A 21,636-nucleotide genomic window follows, 5' to 3' on the forward strand; every position below is an offset into this window, starting at 1 on the left:
TTTGCACTGACTCAGGAATGCCTTTTCTTGGCCCAAAACTCTCTAACGCTTCACCCTTTCCTTTTCCACACTGCACCCAATTACTGCTCCAGCCACACAAAATGCAATTCCATCTACAACAAGGAACACAAATCCCTGATGCAAGAGGATGCAATAGCCCCCTTGCAAAACCCAGGCCCTGCCAGGAGAGAGCCCAACGTCCTGGGAAACAAAGGCACTCGTTTCCTTCAAGTTGCAAACACAAGGAATTCTCACTTGGTTCATAATGTCAGAGTTGTGCTTTGCCAGAACCATAGGCATCGAGTCAGGAAGGCTCGTGAATTTGATGGTGTCCGGGTGTTGCCGATACTTCTTTTCACTCAGGATGAGGCTCGCCCTCTTATTCTTCTCATCATCCAGCGAACCACTGGGCAACCAGCCAATGCCCCTCAGCCACAGAAGGTCAGACTTGTACACATTCTGAAAGGACAGGCAAGGACACAAAGCAGCTCAGCAATCTCCTTACTCCATGCAACCATTCCTCCTACCAACAGAAGCTCTGCCTACCAAAACACATTCCCCTGAGTCAACGCACCAGCCACCACAAAAGGGACTCCCATTAAGCTCAGCTCCTCGTACACAAGCTCCCCATTCCTACAACAGCACAGGCAGGTGCCAAGCAATCCACAAACCCTCCTCCTCCCTTCCATCTTCTTAGTCTCCCCAGGAAAGACCTGCCCCATTTCGCAATCTCCACCTAGCAGAGGCACGGAGGAGCCTTATACCTCACCACCTACGGCCCTTCATACCATTCCTCGCTGCACACACGGCTGCCCTTTGCCCGCTGTCGCTCCTCCAAAAGAAAGTATTGCACTCCGTTGCCCTTCCCCGGCCATACAGAACTCTAGCCACCTGCAGCAACCCTCCCCCACAAATGCTCAAGGCAAGACAGGACTCTTCTCTGACCATAAAGTATGACCCCACACAAACTTCATCCCTGACCGTTCACCACACCAACTCTCAGCAAGATAGTACGGCCACAACACAGTCTCAGTCTCACAGAATCAGCCTAGACTTATGCTCCCCACCTGGACCTTCTCCAACAAAGGAACACAACACAAGAGAGACTTCGCTTGTCACACAGCCAGTAAAGAACAACTTACATCACTCTGAAGGTCGTACACTTTCCTGGCTTGTACAACATCGTTCTGGTCTGGCAGACAGGTCCACCGATGCAGATGGTGCTTGTAATCAATGTCGCTGACCAGCTCCTGACATTTCTTGGCCAACACGACTCCCAGCATGTCCACTGGGCTACTGAAGTGTGTCTTTGTCTTCTCAAAGGCTTTCTTGTACTCCCTGTCACTCTGGATCTTGGCTACGTGCATTGACCACATCATCTTCGGATCATCCTCTATGTTACGGGCTCCGATATGGTGGCCAAGCTGCTTGCGATAGCCTTCCTTATACTTGTACTATAGGCAAAAAAGTGTTCAGTCAGTTTTAGTTTAGCTTTCTTTACATCCCTAGCAGCCCCTGTGGCTCGACCTCCAGACAACTTAGTGTCTCAAGCCACAGAGACTTTACAGTGAGAAAGTATTCAGCTGATGAACTGCAGTGGACAGCTATAAAAGGATTCATACAACATTATCTGCCTGATATGAGTTCCGCATTTTCAAATACACTCCCTGGCCTACATATGAAGAGCTACTACTCAGTAACCGAGAGTAAAAAATGTCTCCAAATCATGGCAGCGATACAAAAGGCACCAAGTTCAATAAATATCCCCTACATAAAGAATCAGTTAGTGACCTTCAAGCATGATAGCCAAATAAAACTCCTATTCAATCTATTCAGGAGATAAAAACTGGCAGAACATAGAGACAGACCTGGAAGTTTAAATAGAGACACCAAACACATATCTGCAACACGTTTTTATACTAATACCTAAAACAATAAAAATTTATTTACTTGTATACTGCCTTTATTTTTACACAAAAACCTGGTTTGGCTTTTCTTTCCTAATGTCCAGCTCAGCTGTCTAGCTGCAACTTCAGGGGAGTGCAGGCTGGCAGTACTGAGGGCAGCACACCACCTCAAAAGTCCAGTCTGTTGCACGAGGAGATGCTGCCACGAGACCAGGAGGGACGCTGCTTTGGATTAGGTCCATCACCCAGCTCCCACAGTTACTCTCTCCGCACCAGCTACACATTCCCTCGCAACACTGCACACCCATAACACGCACGGACACCTACAGGCAGACCCTCCAGAACCATTTACGGACCAGCTCAATGGTAACACAGGTAAGAGCTGTGTTCCCTCCATTTGGCTAAGGTTGCAAACCCTGGGCTTCAACCGCAAGCACCTGGAAACTCTCCGACAGGGTGTGCCGCCAAGGGCTCCTGTGTACTTACATCACTTGCAATGTCTCTGGAAGCTTTAGCAGACTTGATAGGAATGGCATCTGCCCGCATGTCGTAGCCCTTCTTCTTGTCTTCCTCCATCGCAAGCTTGTACAGTTTCTGAAAGAAAAACAAGCCTTCCCCTCAAGCAACACTTCTTCCCAGGACAGCACTCTCCAGGGACGCACACTTAACCCCACCTCAAACACCTACCTCGCTGAAGTTCACTTGGTTCTGCTGGGCTAGCAGAATACCAGGTGTATCCGGCATAATGTGAACGCTGGTTTTATCCTTCTCCCAGGCTGAGGTGTACGCACGCTGAAAAAACAAGTACAACGTGAAATAAGATCACGCAAGCAAAGGGCAACAAACTCAAAGAGCAAACTAGCGCAACCAACTGAAGCAAGGGGCCTCTACTTTGCACTGACTCAGGAATGCCTTTTCTTGGCCCAAAACTCTCTAACGCTTCACCCTTTCCTTTTCCACACTGCACCCAATTACTGCTCCAGCCACACAAAATGCAATTCCATCTACAACAAGGAACACAAATCCCTGATGCAAGAGGATGCAATATCCCCCTTGCAAAACCCAGGCCCTGCCAGGAGAGAGCCCAACGTCCTGGGAAACAAAGGCACTCGTTTCCTTCATGTTGCAAACACAAGGAATTCTCACTTGGTTCATAATGTCAGAGTTGTGCTTTGCCAGAACCATAGGCATCGAGTCAGGAAGGCTCGTGAATTTGATGGTGTCCGGGTGTTGCCGGTATTTCTTTTCACTCAGTATTTCAGAAGCTTTCTTGTTCTTTTCAGATTCCAAAGATCCCAAAGGACTCCATCCAAGGCCTCTGAGCCACTGTAGATCTGACTTATATAGATTCTGTTAAGGGAAAAAATTAAAACCATTGTAGATTATTTCCCTGTTCATCTATTAAACCATGTTAAAGAGTAATTGGTATTTTAGCTTCAATCTGATATACTGACATCAAAAGAGAGTTATTAAAGATACTTTTCAATCAGCAGTAAATATCTTACAAAAAAATAAAGTAATTAAATCCAGAAGAAGCTTACATCACTCTGTAGTTCGTAGACCTTCTTTGCCTGGGTGACATCAACCTGGTCTGGCAGACAAGTCCAGTGGTGTAGCATCCGTTTGTAGTCTATATCACTAACCAATTCCTGACATTTCTTAGCAAGAAGGAAGCCTAACATATCCACGGGCATATTAAACTTTGTCTTCCACTTTTCAAAATCCTTCTTGTACTCCCTCTCACTCTGCATCTTAGCTACTTGCATAGACCACAACATCTTAGGATCATCCTGTAAGCTGCGGAATCCAATGTGATGACCCTGTTGCTTGCGGTAACCTTCTTTGTACTTGTACTAAAATTATAAAGATTGCATTATTGAAATTACAGTGAGAAACAGACAATGGTAAAATACATAAGCAAAATATCAATATATTCTCTCAGTTCAATGTTTCTCATTACCAATGAAATGAGCAACTTTTTATGGCATCTCATGTAAAGTTTTAGTAGCACCTTGATTAATGTGCATCACTTGGTGTCAGTGAATGCTCTCCCTGGGAATGAACAGAGTCCCTGGAGGGGAAGAATGCATGGCTATAAGAATGGTCTCCTGTGTCATCTGATTCATATAATCCTACTGTTCAAAACTCTCAAAGGCTGACACACTGAAATATTTTGATGAATAAAATAATCAGCAATGAAAAATGCAGATGCTTAAGCATTGGAAACATTTCCTAATGATTAGTAAAATCTCTTCCATAAATGCAGGAGTTGTATTCATACCAAGTGATGATAACAGCAATACATGTGTCACCACGTCTCTTTCAGAGTTGCAAAGCGGATTTCTCAGTATAGGCACTGGGATCAGCTAATTGGATCAAGTTTGCTGCTGCTCTGAAAATGTGACATCCAAAAGAGCAGACAACTCCTAACTTTGACTAGCCACTTCATGGATGGGCCACAATCTTTGGAATTGTCAAGATGCCAGAGCAACCCTTCTTAAATTGTTTTCTTCACTGACAAGAACAGATCAGGAAAGAGTTTTGTCAGCAATTTTGCTTTTTACTCCAAGCCACACCTTAGCAGAGAGGTGTATCTCAATCTAGTGCGACTCTATAGATTATAGTGACTAGATAAAGTGTATGTCATATTGAATTAGAAATGTTGCTTACATCACTTGCAATGTCCCTTGAAGCTTTGGCAGCTTTCACTGAAATGGCTTCAGGTGTGAGGTCATAGCCTTTCTTTATCATTTCCTCCCAGCCAAGCTTGTACAGTTTCTAAAATTGAAAACAATATTAATTAAAAAGTCTTAGTAATACGTATGTCACCTTCTATTTAGATATGCTAATGATCCATATTACCAAATTCTGGTCACCTCACAGGCTTCAGTTATGAGAGAAGGGCTACTAGAACAGGAACTGAGAAATGCGAAAGTAATAAGCAAGGAACGCAGGTCTTCCACATCTTAGGCTAGTGACTAAATAGCTTTTCTTTACTGCAGCAGCTTCCTACTATAGCTTATCTTGGGGATCTGAAACTTATCTGGGGAATTTGAAATATATACATCTGGGATAACTGAAAACTTTTCAATTGGCTTAACGAAATTTTAATTAATAAGGCTGTAATGTAGCCATTTAATAGTCAATTCAGTTTGTGCACAGTTGATTTTAAGTACCAGCACTTGCAAGTCAAAGATTTGCCTCTGAGCAATCATGCAAAGCAAAATCTAAGTATTTTATACTGGCACAATTGTCACTTTCTCATATTTGAAAGCTGACAGAGAAGTTAGAATCACTGCATGTATTTCTGTTCCCATATGTTAAGTTAAAAAGATACAGAATGAACTTGTAATTTTATAGTAAGGAATTTTTAACGTAATTGATTTCTATGGTAAGCATAGAGTATGGACTATGCACATCCAGATTTCAAAAAGAGGACTTATATTTTCCATACATCATAATGTAATTTAGGCTGTTACTTTGCTAGCCTGAAGATGGTACTTATTGCTACTCTGAAAATATTGCTCACATAAAAATTCTTGCCTCTGTTCTAAATTCCCCATTCCACTTCTTCTAACTTATACAAATTAATTACTTATTTTGAAATGGGAGGCACCTTTGAATTTGAAGAAAGTAGATATTAATTTAAAATGTAGTAGGAAGTATTAAAAAACTCTACCTGACTGTAGTTTGCCTTGTTCTGTTTTGCCTGTAGAATATCTGGTGTATCTGGCATCACATGAACCTGAATTTTATCCTTCTCCCAAGCTTGAGTATAAGCACGCTATTGAAAAAGATAACATCAGATATGTTAATATAAATGACAAAGGATGGTTCTTTCGGGGTTTTCACCTTTCCGTTTGTGCACTTTGGATATGAATGGGTAAAAAGATGAACATGCTGACTTAGATTTATTTTACTATGTAATGACCTAATCCAGAATCAGCTGAATTAGGATCCAGTCTTCCTTCTAATGAAGTCCAACTATCAAGATTTTGAGGGCCAGTAATTTCTATACAAGAATGAGAAGAACAGAGGTTGGAGAGGTAGCAATGAGAAAAATGAGAAAAGATTTACTTAACCAATGCTATTTACCAGCAACTGAGTGTTTCATTAAGAAAAAAAATGAAAAAAGAGGAACGTGTAAGTGGCAGTTGTTTTTCCCAGGGAAACACTGCTACACAAAGGTGACGACAGAGACTTATAGACTGTTTATTGAAATGGATTATATGTGAATGTCTGCCTAATTTTCCCCATAAATACTCACTTTGTTCATTACATTTGCATTCTGCTTTGCCAGGACCATGTCCATGGCATCATTCTGTTTCGTAAAGGGGAACATGCTGGGATGCTGACGGTATTTCCAATCACTTGCAATTTCTGTAGCTTTCTTAGATTTCTCCACATCCAGAGAACCAGCAGGACTCCAACCGATACCTTTGAACCACTCATTGTAATCCTGCTTGTACTCATTCTGCCAAACAGAACACAAAAGGAAAGTTTACAATTTACAAATGGCTCATACAAAATAATTCTGTTGTTTCCAAAACACAGCCATAATGAAAAAACAGGAAAAAAAGTCAGAGCTGTGAATGACAAAGAAAACAGAAACTTACATCACTTTGTATATGATTCATGTTTCTGTACAGTTCTAAACTCATTGCATCTGGTAGAAGCATATATTGGTGAATCAGTCGTTTGTAGTTAGTATTGGTTACACGATCTTGTGCCTCCTTAGCTGCCACGATGCTGAGTGTATCAGAAGGCGTTTGGTAATGTGTCTTGCTCATCTCATAAGCTTTCTTGTATTCACGATCAGACTGCATCTTAGCCACTTGCATATAATGGACAAGTTTGGGATCGTCCTGAAGGCTGCGGAAGCCTACAAGTTTTCCCTTGTCTTGTTCATAACCTAATTTGTATTTATACTGTAAAGAGAACAGAGACAGAGACTTTAATTCTACTTCATTTGTTTAATAAGCAATATCTATCTTGTAAGGAAAAAAACCCCAAAACTTAGATTAAAATAAGATTTTTACATTGTTAAGAAAACATCACAAAGCGTACAAAGGTGGTGGCTTTGTCCACTTACTCTTACGGTGCACTCTAAAGCAAAACAGATGTCTAGCATCCCTTTTAAAAGCAGTATATTTAAAACACTTTCTTAATAAATGAAATTTCCTTGCAATAGTTTATTCTGCTCCTGCATAAGGTTCAACGTAACCTGGGGTTCAATTGCTTTCTAATCTCATTATAAATGACACAATGAAAATATGAAACATGCTGACAGAAAGAAAAAGGCAAAGGAACACATAAGATCTGGTTTGCTGAAGACAGTTCTTCAGCAAGTGCACTTTTTATTCTTTTCACACTATAGTTTAGAGATACCCATATGAGCTCTAAGATGAGCCATCACAAACACTAGAACCAAGGTACGTTAACCCACACAGTTCTCTGTTACTATTGCTATCCTGCTTCCAATATTTGGCTTAGGTAACTATTTTCGTGGTAGTCTGCACCGTACTCAGAATACTTGAGTTCCTGTCTAAAGACTAACCATAAAATCAAAGACCTAATCATCACTTCCATTAGGTTCACTTGTTCAAATGATTAAAAAAGTCAAGACACTTCGCAAGATCTTTTGCATTTTTTTGTTTAATAAAACCAATAGTTCAAATTCTTAACCCCTTCCTCAATCTCTAATCAACCCTAGACGATGAACTACACAGAACAAGTATCAATTCCTTTTTCCTTCACTGCTCATTGATTGGAGAGAACTCACAATGGAAGTATCGCCCCCTCAGACTTAGAGCAGTGGCAGAGCAAATTGACTTTGCAGTGGCTGCAACATTCCCTATGTTGTAAAAAAAAAATGGTGGGCTAAATAACATGTCCTTAGGCCCTAACTTCATCCCTCTCTCAGGCTGGATTTGCCACTGCCACAGCAAATCCCTTATCACTGATACACCAAGGATTTCAGAATGGTCCTGATGCCAGAAGCTTGTATTCTCTGCACCAAGAAATTTAATGGGATTTTCACCAAAGGAATAAAGATAACTGTACCACAGCAGTAAAAATAATTTAAGTCCGTATCTGTTCTTTTCAAATATTTCTAAGAATGATCTCTGAACATTCTGTCTAAACTACGAAAATACAACATACATTTATAAAGTATCCAAGCACCATCACACTGAGGAATGAACTGCCTTTTTTTTCCCCTAAGAGTCCCTCATGTATCTCCTTACCTTTCTAATGAAGAAATTGTTCTTTAACCCTGCTAGAAAATGTATTAGAATATATACCAAATATGTCAGAATTATTTACAAGCAAGAGAATAAAGAGACTTCATATATTTGGCATATAAAATTGAATTGTGTCAAGAAATGAATGTTTTACAACATCTGAAATGGATCATTTTTTCTTTCAAGAACTTACATCACTAGCAATATCCCTAGAAGCTTTGGCAGCTTTAATAGGGATAGCATCAGCTCTGAGATCATACCCTTTCTTCCTAGATTCTTCAAATGAAAGTCTGTACATTTTCTGTGAACAGAAAGAAAAGAAACATCCTTTAAAAAAGCAAAACACACCACACTCACTTAAATAAAACTCTCTTAATTTTATATGATAACCTGAGACACAGATTATTCATATGTTTAACACTCCTTGAACAGTTTTCTACTCTGAACAGTCACACTCTCTGTGACACCGAGGGATAAATACTCCTTCAAAATTAACTCCAATCCTAGTATTCATACATCAATGCAGCTAGACTGCACTATAATCAGTAACAATAACCTGTAACAAAAGAGCAAGAAATTGCATTTGTTTCCCACATGCACAAATATTGGTGAAAAGTTACACCTATAAAGATGTCAGCTTTTAAAAAAATGAGATAAATATGTCTATTTCTGTGCACATTAAAGATGTGCACAATTACAAAGAATACTTTATTCAGCATATGCAGATTTAACAACTGGCTACTGAAAAACTGTCTATAAAATCATCTGTTATGGAAATAATAGGTTCAATCTGCAAGAAATTTGAATCCAGTACAAACTTTGTGCATGGGGAAATAAAATAATAAATACAGTAACAAACATGGATAGTACTCAAACTCTACTATTTTGTTAGTAACTATTGTATTTTAATGACCTACATGAACACTTCATAATCTGACTATAAATACTATGGCTTTTTCTTGGTGACTTTTGGTATTTAATTTTGGGGAAGGAAGAGGGGAAAAGGAAAACTAATAGCTTTTTGTGAAATTACTACAGGTTAGCAAAGTGAGAATTAGGGAGACTTTCATACGCTGTCATCTCACTTATTCCATAAAAAAAAATAAAAGCAACATCATAGTCTTACAAACAGTACTCACATCACTTAAATTAAATGCATTAACTTTTGCTAAAGCAAGCTGTGGAATATCTGGTGTGATGTGAACTTTCTTTTTGTCTTCTTCCCATGCTTGTTTGTACTTGTGCTGGAAGGATAAAAAAAAAGAGATGTCAACATAACCAAAAAATTAAATAAAACAATTTAAAAGAATATTTCCTATTTGAAATATAAACTTTCTTTAGAATGATGCAACTACTAACATGGTAGGAGCATTTGTCTTTTTATTTTAGCACTTAAAAGCAGTGTGAATCAAGAATTGCTCTTATGAAGTTAATTGTGTAAGGCCGAAATAAAAGTGGAAGAAATACCAATCTTGCAGGAGTATTTTATTGCTTGTCTCTTGCCCAGCAGTGTATTCAAGCACATTGAACAGCAGAAAACAATAGGTTTCAAAATGTACTGGGTCTGGCTGGGATGGAGTTAATCCTTTTCACAGCAGCTCAAACAGTGCTGTGTTTTAGATTTGTGACTAAAACAACACTGATAACACACTAATGTTTTAGCTGTCGCTGAACAGTGTTTGCACAGTATCAAGGCCTTCTCTGTTTCTCTCTGCCCCCACAGTGAATAGACTGGGGGGTGTGCAAGAGGTCGGGAGGGGACATAACCAACTAACCAAAGATATATTCCATGCCACATAGCGTCATGCTCAGCAAATAAAAAGGGAGAGGAGGGGGTTTAGGGAGGTTAGACATCTTTTGCTCGGGAACTGGCTGGACATCAGTCTATCCACGGGAGGTGGCAAGTGATTGCTTTTACATCACTTGTTTCATTTTGTTTTCTTTCTTCTTCCACTTCTCCTTTGCTTATTAAACATTTCTTATCTTGACCTACCAGGTTTTTTTTTGCTTTCACTCTGCCTTTCCTCTTCCCCCATCCCACTGGGGGGGAGGGGAGGAAGTGAGCGAGTGGCTGTGTGGTGCTTAGCCGCCTACTGGGTTTAACCCACAACTAAAAGCCAAGCCAGAAGGTATAAAAGAAAAAATTGTTAGAGGTGGAAGTTTATTAGTTTATCTCCTGGAAAATAAGTATCAGTTGAGAAAGGCAATAGAGATTTTCTTAGAGAAAACAGAGCTAAGGGAAGTGCACATAAGATTCTGATGGTCCCTGTAACTACAACGCACATGAAGTCTAGACATTTCTAAAGAACACCAGCAGATTATATCAGTTCAGCAGGAGAATCAGAAAATAAATATCTCATTATAGAAGCATTCATATCATGTAGCAATGTTGTATCAATGTAACAGGCATCAGATGAAACAGACTACACATTTAAAAGTTTAAGTCCTATTTCCAAAAGGGATCACTCCAATATTTTTAGCCCCTAGATTTAAACTGCTAAAAGTCTATAATCAGTTATCTTGGGTAAACTTTATTAATAAAATGTGACCCCCAGGTCTGTCTTTATATGCATTTCTTAGAAATATTAGGGTCATGCTTTGCTTTCAGGCATATCAAAGGTCTATTAAGATGAAATGCAATTACAGTCAAGCATATTCATTAGTTGCCAAAATTGATGACTTCCAAAGCTATACATACAATAAGATTGACTATTACATCAGGTGTTGTTTGTTTCTTACTTCTGCAAACTTAAATGAATTTTGATGAACACTCTCTTACCTCATCCATGATTTTAGCATTATTTAAAGCTAAGACCATGTTCATGGAATCCATAGGAACAGAATACTTAAACTTGTCTGGATGCTGACGATACTTCTTTTCACTAACAATTTCCATCGCTTTTTTGTTCTTCTCAGCTTCCAGGGAGCCCAGTGGCATCCATCCAACACCCTTCATAGTTTCATCATACTCTGCTCTGTATTGATTCTGGAGGCAGAAAGAGAAGAAAATAATCAGATGCATGAAAAAGTCTGTAAATCATGACACTTCTTTCTGTGTTTAATGAATATTAGATTTTGAATGCGCTTACTGTAAAAAGAAGCAAACAGTATCAAGATGCATTCAAGGTTTATTTAGAAACACATTTGTTACAGTGGTGTCTGTATTTTATTACTCTGCCTTTTACACAATGTTCAGATCCTCCGTATGATGTATATAGATTGCTCGCATGAGATTACATGCTAAAGCCCTCTTGAAGAAGGGGATTATCCTGAACCACTATACCAAGAAAAAAAGGCCCTCTTCTATAGAGGTTAAGCGTCCCAGAAAATCTGAGAATATAGCTACTTAGCTGGTTTCCCCTTCTTCTGAAAAGATATCTTTTTGGAAGTACAAGATAAAACTATCAATGAAAAGTGAAGCTTTTCCTGTCTTGGCCTGCACACAGCTATTGCTCCTGAAGAGCCTGATGGGACATATAAGCTGTAAATATCCATTTTACTTTATACATAAAATTACTTATTTCTGAGCCCAAATTCTTTAGCAATAGGCGTAATTTAATATTTCGGAGTCTTAGAAAAATACAATGGCTATCATTGCTGAAGGTCTCATTTCATTTACTACATTTTAGTGTATAATTGCACTGATTTCACTAAGAAAATAGTACTATTTATCTTACAGTATGCTTTCATAAACTAAGCATCATTGTATTCGCAATGCAAACGTTGAAGAATCTCTCACTTACATCACTTTGTAGCTGCATCATGTTTTTGGCTAATTCAAGACTCATAGCATCAGGCAAAACATTGTAGGTATGGATCAAGTTTTTGTAGTTTGCATTTGTAGCCACTTCCTGTGCTTTCTTGGCTGCCACAACACTGACCATGTCAACTGGAGTATGGAAATTAGTCTTTGCCTTCTCATAATCTTTTTTGTATTCACGATCAGATTGCATCTTAGCCACCTGCATGAAGTGCACCAGCTTGGGGTCGTCTTCAAGGCTGCGGAACCCAATATGCTTTCCCTTCTCTTTTTCGTAGGCTAGTTTGTATTTATACTGACAGCAGGAAAAAGAAATAACAGCAAAAACTTAAATTAAAAAAATGCACTATTAAGCTCAAGTTTATCTCTGAAAACATACAAAATATTTGTTCTTTTTCATGACAAGATCTCACATTTAGTCATTTAAACATACTCAGTCTTACAAAACAGCCCATTGAACACAGGCACATGAAGCTCAGCAGCTTGCTGAACAAAGAGCAAAAAAGCACAATTCAGTGTTATTCCACTGGAGAGCAAGTACTGCAAAGGTTTATCCCATCAAGCATATAATTGAAACCTAGACAACTCAAGATGCTTGAAAAAACACATTTGCGCATAACAGAGGACTTTGGAAATGTTCCAACTGTCTTTGTAGGTACTCTGAGTACTATCGCACAATCAAACTTACATCGCTTGCAATGTCTCTGGAGGCTTTGGCTGCTTTTATTGGAATAGCATCTGGCTGCATGTCATAACCTTTCTTCTTGTCTTCCTCCCATCCAGCTTTATAAAGTTTCTAATTTAAAATGTAAAAGAGAACAGGTACTCTATTATGAAGGCAGAACTACTGAAGTACCCTACATCTGAATTTAAATATTTTTTAAAAAGACATAAAAATTACACCAATTTTTGATCTGTGCAACAGACACTGAATGCCCACTGTGAGCATGGTAACTCACATTACTCATTGTGATCTGGTTCACTCTAGACTGCAGAATTTCTGGGTATCTGGCATAACATGAATGCTGGTCTTCTCTTTGTTCCATTTATCGGTGTAGAGCCTCTGCAATTACAAAGTAGTATTGAAAAAGGATTGCACTCATAAAACAAGAGCTTGGGTTTGGTTTGCTCATTTGCAATAAATAATAATTTACAGTACAGTAAAGTTCCATAAGCACTACAAATAATCTTCACAAATATAACTGCCGAGTGGCAATATTATATTCCTCCTCTTTCTTTAGTACTTTATTTGAGAAATTTGCAAAGTATGTTTTGATAACTAATAAATATTGAAACTGAAAATTTGCAGTCTGCATTCTTGCCTGCTTTCATGCAAAGCATACATTTTTTTTTTTTTCACACACTCTTTTTCCATGGCAAACACTAAACAAGGATCAGTGGTGTCCCAGATAACTAAGGACAAATTTAAAGAGTTCCACATTTCAAGGGAATTGTACAAAACTGACAGAATTTCAGGGCTTTTTCAGCTCACTGAATACTACTTCCTGCAGAAAAAGAGCAAAAGTTACCGAAGCACTATAACTCTGGAGAAGACACCTTTAATCACATACACAAAAGAGAAATCTTTAATCTTTATAAACAGAAAATGAAACTCCCTTAATTATGAATACAGTCTGAGGCTTCCATTACCTCTTAGTGTCCAGTCTTAACCAAGCAAACCACTATACCCATTTGAAATTCTAAGGACTTCAGTAGGAATGCACCTGCCCCACAATTTTGCAAGACAAAGACCCAATCTCTGGCTCAGTCACGATCATCTGAACAAATTCTCACCTTATTCATGGTCTTGGCATTTTGCTTAGCTAGCACTTGTTCCATTGCATCCATTGTAATAGAGTACTTCAGCTTGTCTGGGTGCTGGCGATACTTCTTCTCGCTGAGAATCTCTGTAGCTTTTTTGGCCTTTTCTACATCCAGTGACTGAATTGGTATCCAGCCAACTCCTCTCAACCAGTTATTAAAGTCTGCTTTGTACACATTCTTTTAAAAAATAAACAAGGAAAAACACAGTGAGACAAGGAAAATTAGAATGGCTATATACATAAAAACAGGTAAAGCCTTAAAGCTTCTCCTGGTCATTCATTTTTGAAGGAAAATTTAGACAAGCCTGTTAAAACTGCTATTGTTTTCCAAATTCTTAGCATAACATTAACAACTATTGATGTGGTAGGGATAAAGAAATTCTTTTCACTAAACCAATGTGTAGAACTCACACTACAAACCAAATGCACAGACCTGAGAACAAATTTTGAGTGGTAAATATGAAAATCTGACAAAAATATAATAATTTTTTTAAATTACACTCGTTTGTTAGTAGACTCAGTTCGCAGTAGAATTAATTCAGAGAAATTGTTTCAACAACTTCTGCTTAATGGCCTGGTGCTGCACAATCTTGAATAGACACCATTCCTATTTAATCATACTTTATAACACGGCTTTTAGAACAGATAAAGGTACAAGAATGCTGCAAAATAAAACCTGTTCCTGAACTGCAGTGTTAGAAGTAACAGGGAGAATGTCAGCCTGAGAAAAAGACCACATACTTTCATAGCATGTGTATAGAGGGCAAAATTTGTCCTCAAGTATCACGCTTCTCTCCTTGCAAACATCCTGAGTTAGACAGCCAAGCAAGCTCAGCCAACTCAGCAAGGCTAGGTAAAAATACAATGGGGAAGCAAAAAACTTGAGATGAAAATTTCTGTATTTGAAAAGAACAGTGTTTAAAGGTCAGATCCTCTATCTGTTGGCCAATGGGAACATGCACATTATCCTCTCCAAACAATGCTTAGAATCTGAAGAACACTTTCAATCAGATTATTAACTTTTTGGGGAATTTCAAGTTTGTCAGAGGACTGTTAAATAAAGCAGATTAAACTAAATACTTTCTGGATAAACAAGCAGACCCTAAAGTTACACTAGTGAAAAAAACCGGAAACAAGTCACAAAACTTAATGGAAACTACAAAGTTTTTTTTATGAATCCTTATCATGCATGGCATATGCATCTGTTGGAGGATAAAGGCAGGAAGGAAAAGTGAACGAAATAAATCTCAAATCCCTAGATATAATACAAACATACATAATGTATATTTTCGGTAAACTTAAATAAAATATAGTCAGAATTTAGACTCTGTACATAACCTACAATCTCTCACAATACAAATAATAATCACAGTAATAACACATTGTAGTTACAAACCCAACTACAAAAATACACGAATTAGACAAACATGTTCATTTGCTGAGAATTAGCCAAATATGTAGAGATACAAAGAAAGTTGTTACTTGCTAGGTAAGTTACCTAGAACTTATCAGCTACACATAATTCTGATAATCTTTGGAAAATATAGGGTTCCAGACCAGACATTTACATCTCAATCTACTGTTAATCCAATATAGTTCATTTTTTAGCCTTAAAAGGTTAATAGTGTAACACAGTCATTATGAGAAGAAAAAAATGAGCTGATTAATCATTACATACGTCACTCTGAAGCTGCATCACATTTCTTGATAGCTCCAGATTCACAGAATCAGGCAAGAGTGTATAATCGTGAATTAGCTGTTTATAGCCAGTGTTTGTAACTGCTTCCTGGGCTTTCTTGGCAGCCGTCACGCTGAACATATCCAAAGGAGTATGATATTTGGTCTTGGTGACTTCGTAATCCTTCTTGTATTCACGATCTGATTGCATTTTGGCCACATTCATGTAATGAACAAGTTTAGGATCATCCTGCAGGCTACGGTATCCAACCTGTTTGCCTTTTTCTTTCTCATATGATTCCTTGTACTTGTACTACAGACAAAAGAAAAGAAAGCCTTACCCACTTTGGAAAGAGAAATCATACTTTTGATAGTTTTAATATTTTGAAACTCAGTATTTTAACAACTGCAGTTCATTCTATAAACTCCTAAACTGTTTTTCAGAGAGCACAGGATTATTTAGGTCAAACAAAGAAGAGGATTGCTGGATTTCTCAGCTTGTCTTGATCCCTGGTATAGATCTAAACCTGGATATGCAGTTATATGCCCTCCCTCACCATTGCCTCTGCCATATTATATTTTACTGCCATAGACTTCTAACTCCCAGGAACATTCAGCTTTTAATTAAAAGACTAGCATAATAATATATTATTGAAAAGCCCAAGACTACCAAACAATTAGATATTCCAATATTCAGCTATTGGAGGGAGGCATGTTTAAGTGGGGAATGGAAGTAATTTGCAGCCTTTTGCTAAAGTTAGTGAATTTATTACTGTGTTCCAAATCTCCTTTCATAGCTTGTGTCAGACAGCACACCAAGCTTTACTGTTGCCAACTGACACAGCTGCCTGAAAGCACCACATTTCTGTACAGCTCGTGAATGCTAGACAAGTAGAAGCACAGGTTTCCAGCAATTAAGAATACAGCATAAGTAAATTATAACAAAGGAACTTTCAAATAAGCTGGTGAATGTTTGAAGCACATACAACAAACAGCCCCAGCTCACTGGCACGCAGAGACGTTATGATGCACTTCCAAAGAAACAGGTTTTTTCAGAGGTTCATGTAAACATCTGAATTCACTTGTTATTTCACAGTATCATAAGAGTTTCAATTCTCAGAGTTAAGTGTCTCTATACCATTATATGTATATAGCATACACTCTATAGCATAATATGCTACAGAAAGCTGTAACGCAGTAGATGTATGTATTCCACTTTATGTAAATTATACTTACATCACTTGCAATATTTCGAGAAGCTTTAGCAGCAATAATAGGAATGGCATCTGGTTTCAGATCATATCCTTTGGCAATGGTTTTTTTCCAGTCCGCTTTGTAGTTAGCCTTACAGGGAAAAAAGGTATGAGTTCACAATGTTACAAGTAGCAATTTTAACAAAGTTGTTTAGACCCACATTTTTATTATAGTTATAGGAATCAAAATACTCAGTTTAGTCTGTGCAATTGCAAGGAAAAATGTTAACCTGTACACAAACTACAGTTACATTATGATAAATAAATCTACTACAAAGATAGGAAAGACCTTCAAGACAATCTTTTTAATTCATGTAGCTAAATCATTAACTCCGTAAGCATTTTTTGCAATTTTTATGCAGAACAACTCTGTCAGTGGCATTTTTGCCCTTGCTTAAGCAAACCCCTTTTTTCATTTGACTGAACCTTTAGAAATTTTTTCCTGTTAGCTTCAAAATCAGGCCTTGTGGTCTTAAGCAACTGAAGAAAGCAGTCTGGCTGCTTTTTTGTTAGCAGTTAGCATCTGGACAGACTAATAGTTTTTCAAGGCTATTAAAGGAGATGTCAGCTTCTACCTAGTTCCTGGAGGCCTGATAATGCCACCAAAAAATTTAATATCACAAAGGCAATAAAATTGATACTGTCAGTGGAGATCTTTATGGTGTTGGATGGATGCAAGAAGTGATGGAAAGCAGGCAGACTAGTAGCTGAATGGCAGAAAAAGGCATTACTATCTTTCCATTGGATGAGTTAATTTCCTTTGAAAGCCCAGTAGCAGGAAGCAACGTACAGAGAACTTGTACTGCTTGCCTATACAATGTGTTTTATATAAAAGTAGATGACATAAGTCTCCAAACCTATAGGAATCTGAATAATAAGCCATGGTGGTTTTCAGTCTATCCAAGTAGTTTGGCAATAAAGCACTGAAATGTGTTTATGTTCATGAGTGCTCAGACACTTTAAAAATTTGTTTAACAAGCACAAAACTCATTGACTTCTACAAGTAAAAGTTTAGCTGTTTTTGGAGCTTGTGCATTTCTGCATTCAATATCATAGCATGAATAAATAAAAGTTATTTTTTCTATTAAGTAAATGACAAATAAATATATTATTGAACAAACTATTGGTTATATGCTCACATCACTCAAATTGAAGGCGTTGACCCTGGCTTGAATGAACTGAGGAACATCGGGATCCAGGGTGTATTTGTGTTTTACTTTTTCACCCTCTTGCTTATATGTTACCTGCAAGGAAAAATAAACAAATACTTGTTGACAAGTACAAGATAGGTAATATTAGTGTTAACAAATAGCGACAATGCAACAATGCTTAATTCTTAACAACAAATTGCAATTTCACTATTTTTACAGTTTTTAAAATTTAAAGGTTTTTTTAGATGGAATATCAGACAGTAACATATAAATCATAAATATGGTAAAAAAATAAAATCACTATATTGCATTAATAATGAAAAATTTCTTACATCACTCAGTTGCTTGGTGTTGTGCTGAGCTAAAACCATTGGTATTGAATCTGGTATACTTGTAAATTTGATGGTGTCTGGGTGCTGACGGTATTTCTTTTCATTTAATGCATCTCCAGCCTTTTTAGCTTTTTCAACATCCAGAGAACCGAGAGGACTCCATCCAATACCCTTGAACCAGCTGTTATACTCTTGTTTGTATGCATTCTGAAGGAGAGAAAGCCAACATGGACCAAGATTTTCCCAAGATTTTATTGTAATAATTCTGTTTAAAACAATAATCACATAGTCTAGCTAGTGTGTTTTACATTAGCAGGAAATATTTATAAATTCTTGAAGGGAACAACAGATTTTTTTCATGCTTCTCTGTGATTTCATAAGGAAGAAAACGAGCTATTGTATTTTTGATTCATGATTCATTTCTTATAAACTGTAACATCCCTTCAGTATTTACTAACCTTCCTTTTCTTTTACCCATGTGAAAAATTTCACCAACCATCAATTCTTAATAACTTCTAAACAACAATATGGTGACCACTTAACATGGTTTAATTTTTTCTGTGTTTCAGCAGACTCTATGAGATTTGGCCTTACACAAAGGTCCGCAGAGCAGAGGCTCAATTTGTGGTTTTCTTCCTATAGTTCCTCCTACAGTAAAATATGCAGAATTCACAGACTGCAAGTGAAAAATTTATCCTGGCTACAAAATATGCAGAAGGTTAGCCTGTATAAACATTCAGACAGGGTTAACGCACAGTCTGAATGCAAGGATACTGTGGACACTCTTTTTTAAGACCCTTCCATGTTCTAACTCTAAAATGAGTGGTCCTCCATAGGGATCCATACAGAGACAAATTCCACAGTATACAAAGAGGTGCAGAATGCAACCATGTATGCCCAGTCAACCATTTGAAACTCTTTATCTGCAAGAAGGATCGAGAAGGTCCTAGGAGAGATCTCCTACGCCAGAGATCTCCAGAATGTATTTCTAATAACATCAATAGTTACATTTTGTCCACTCCTTCATCCTAAATAGTTAATAATAGTCCAGCTACACTATCACATCTATCTCATGTGAAGACAAAGCAAGACAACTTAAAAGAAGTCTTAAAGAATAAAACAAAATTATGTTGGTTGCAAAATAAAGTTTTCTGAGGAAATGTGAAAAAAAAAGTTCACTTGAATTCAATATTCCAGAAGTCTGCTCTCCACTGATATGCCAACATCAAAATCCTGTTGAGTAGAACTCCCCTGGAATTTGGTATTTCTAAATGCCACCACCAGCTGATAAAACTTCTAACGATCTTCCCCAAGACATAAGAAAAACAGACCATTCCCATACAGTAACGGCAATTTTCATTGAATATAAACTCGCATTTTATTTTTCACAGTGTGCAGGAAAACAGCCATGAAATTGCAATCATTGAAATACTTACATCACTCTGAATTTGCATCATGTTCTTTGCAAGCTCAACATCCATGGCATCTGGCAGATAAGTGTAGTGATGGATCAGATTTTTGTAGTGGGCATTAGAAGCTACATCCTGAGACTGTTTAGCAGCCTGGATACTGTACATGTCAGGAGGTGTATGATAGTTAGCCTTGGTCTTCTCATAGTCTTTCTTGTACTCACGCTCAGACTGAATCTTTGCTACATTCATGTAGTGGACAAGCTTAGGGTCATCTTGCAGGCTTCTGAAACCAACCTGTTTTCCTTTAGCCTTTTCATATGCTTCTTTATATTTATACTAGAAACAGAGGAAAGAGATCAAATGTACTGTGACATGGCTATTGATGTCCACACTAATGCAAAAGAAAAGAAAAGAAAAGCTCTCAGGACTTCCATTGGAAAAAGAAGCTGCAAGAAGTTCAGAAAGATAAATTCTCCTAAATGGCACACCCAGCAACCGTACCTACATTAGCTTTTTTGCTCCACCATCTAAGCCTGCACACAACAGGTTACACACACCACAATAAGATTTATCAACATTAGCTTTTCTTGTCAGGAAGGGAAAACATTTCCTAAGCATTCCTGTGCAGAAAGGTATATGAAAAATATCAGAATAATTGAGACAATCCTTCTCAGTCATTCGAAAGCAATAGCAAACAAATGGAATATGACTGGACAGCTTCTGCTAGTTATATGAAAACACTGAAACATATCCCACTTTATACAATTTGCACTATGAGGCCTTCTGATTCATGTATAAGCCATACTCCACTGTATAACCAAAAGCACCCTTAGCACATACTGTCTTGTGGTCTGTAAACAGGTGCTAATGTAGTGTATTTTCTGGAAATTTGTCACAGAATGATTGCAAGAACTACTGTTTTCATTTCTCCTGTGAAAAGTGGGTTAAGAAACACAGTGCAATAGCATTTGCCTATCTAAAGCAAACAAGATGAGCATAAAGTAAGTTCTACACAAAGTAAGTCTTTGGGAAAGACTAAGAATCTTTTTCTCATAATACTGACTCTAGTGAGATTGTGCAACATACGAGGTCTACCATACGGCCTGTAATGGACAACTTTTTTGCTAAATGCCTGAGAAAAGTATACCTGGAATAGATACTTACATCACTAGCAATGTTTCTTGAAGCCTTGGCTAGAGTAATTGGAATAGCATCAAGCGACACATTGTTCCCTTTAGCTATTAGATCATGGTAGCCTTGTTTATAATATGCCTAAAAAAGAAAATCCACATTATTCTAGAGAACCTAGTACTCACATGAACTATATGCAAGTCAAAGCTACTCCTAAGCCACTCCAGGCAATTCTTTAGAGGCAGATGCAGTGGGGATCATACACAACTATCAGGCATCATTTATGAGAACAGATTCATCTATTAATTAAATTAATTAAATTATTACATGATTAAATGGTATCTGGTTGGAAATTCAAATGACACCAACAATGAAAAATGACAGTGACACAAGCTGATTATACAGTACTGCATAACAGTGAAAGGAATCTGCAATTTGAGTGTATCTGTAACATATTACTCAAAAATTAATTAACAATGTGTAAAACATGTTGTAAAGAAGTCACTTACATCACTGATGTTAGCTGCATTGTATCTAGCCTGGATAAACTGTGGGACATCCGGGGTAAGAGTATATTTATGTTTAACTTCCTCTCCAGAAGATCTGTATAGTTTCTGTAAAATATATGATACAGAAATAAATCCTTCTTTCCTTGTATAGCTAGCCCCAGCTCACTGTAAATTAACTGAGGGTTTATGTTTGATTTTGCAAATAAACATACATTGCCACCTATCTCATAAAGATTTAGGCTGCACTTTTCATACAGAATTGTTGATCTTATTGATAGAAGGAACGCACCGTAAAAGCTCTATGCAGTCTTTACTCTGTAAAATTAAGCCCTTTAATGGACATAAAACCCCATTTCTGAAAAAGTGGGATAATAAGGGATGGTAGGAGAGTGTAACATAAAACAAAGCTTGCTGGTTTATAATGATGGACATATTGTGA

The 21,636-nt window shown here is 37.6% G+C and overlaps 1 protein-coding gene across 1 annotated transcript in view; it reads right to left on the reverse strand.

Annotated features, from left to right (window-relative positions):
• Positions 1-21,636, reverse strand: part of NEB (nebulin) — a 136,205-nt gene that overhangs the window by 93,276 nt on the left and 21,293 nt on the right. The window contains 25 exon segments of the mRNA XM_050900496.1: positions 256-459; positions 1,143-1,454; positions 2,394-2,501; positions 2,595-2,699; positions 3,054-3,257; positions 3,449-3,760; positions 4,578-4,685; positions 5,587-5,691; positions 6,175-6,381; positions 6,524-6,835; positions 8,343-8,450; positions 9,289-9,393; positions 10,929-11,135; positions 11,893-12,204; positions 12,598-12,705; positions 12,869-12,915; positions 12,918-12,972; positions 13,704-13,910; positions 15,411-15,722; positions 16,646-16,753; positions 17,802-17,906; positions 18,146-18,352; positions 19,582-19,893; positions 20,722-20,829; positions 21,198-21,302. Of these exon segments, the coding sequence (XP_050756453.1) occupies positions 256-459; positions 1,143-1,454; positions 2,394-2,501; positions 2,595-2,699; positions 3,054-3,257; positions 3,449-3,760; positions 4,578-4,685; positions 5,587-5,691; positions 6,175-6,381; positions 6,524-6,835; positions 8,343-8,450; positions 9,289-9,393; positions 10,929-11,135; positions 11,893-12,204; positions 12,598-12,705; positions 12,869-12,915; positions 12,918-12,972; positions 13,704-13,910; positions 15,411-15,722; positions 16,646-16,753; positions 17,802-17,906; positions 18,146-18,352; positions 19,582-19,893; positions 20,722-20,829; positions 21,198-21,302 (4,383 nt within the window).

This window comes from Gymnogyps californianus, chromosome 7 (assembly GCF_018139145.2).
Source record: "Gymnogyps californianus isolate 813 chromosome 7, ASM1813914v2, whole genome shotgun sequence".
NCBI lineage: Eukaryota > Metazoa > Chordata > Aves > Accipitriformes > Cathartidae > Gymnogyps > Gymnogyps californianus.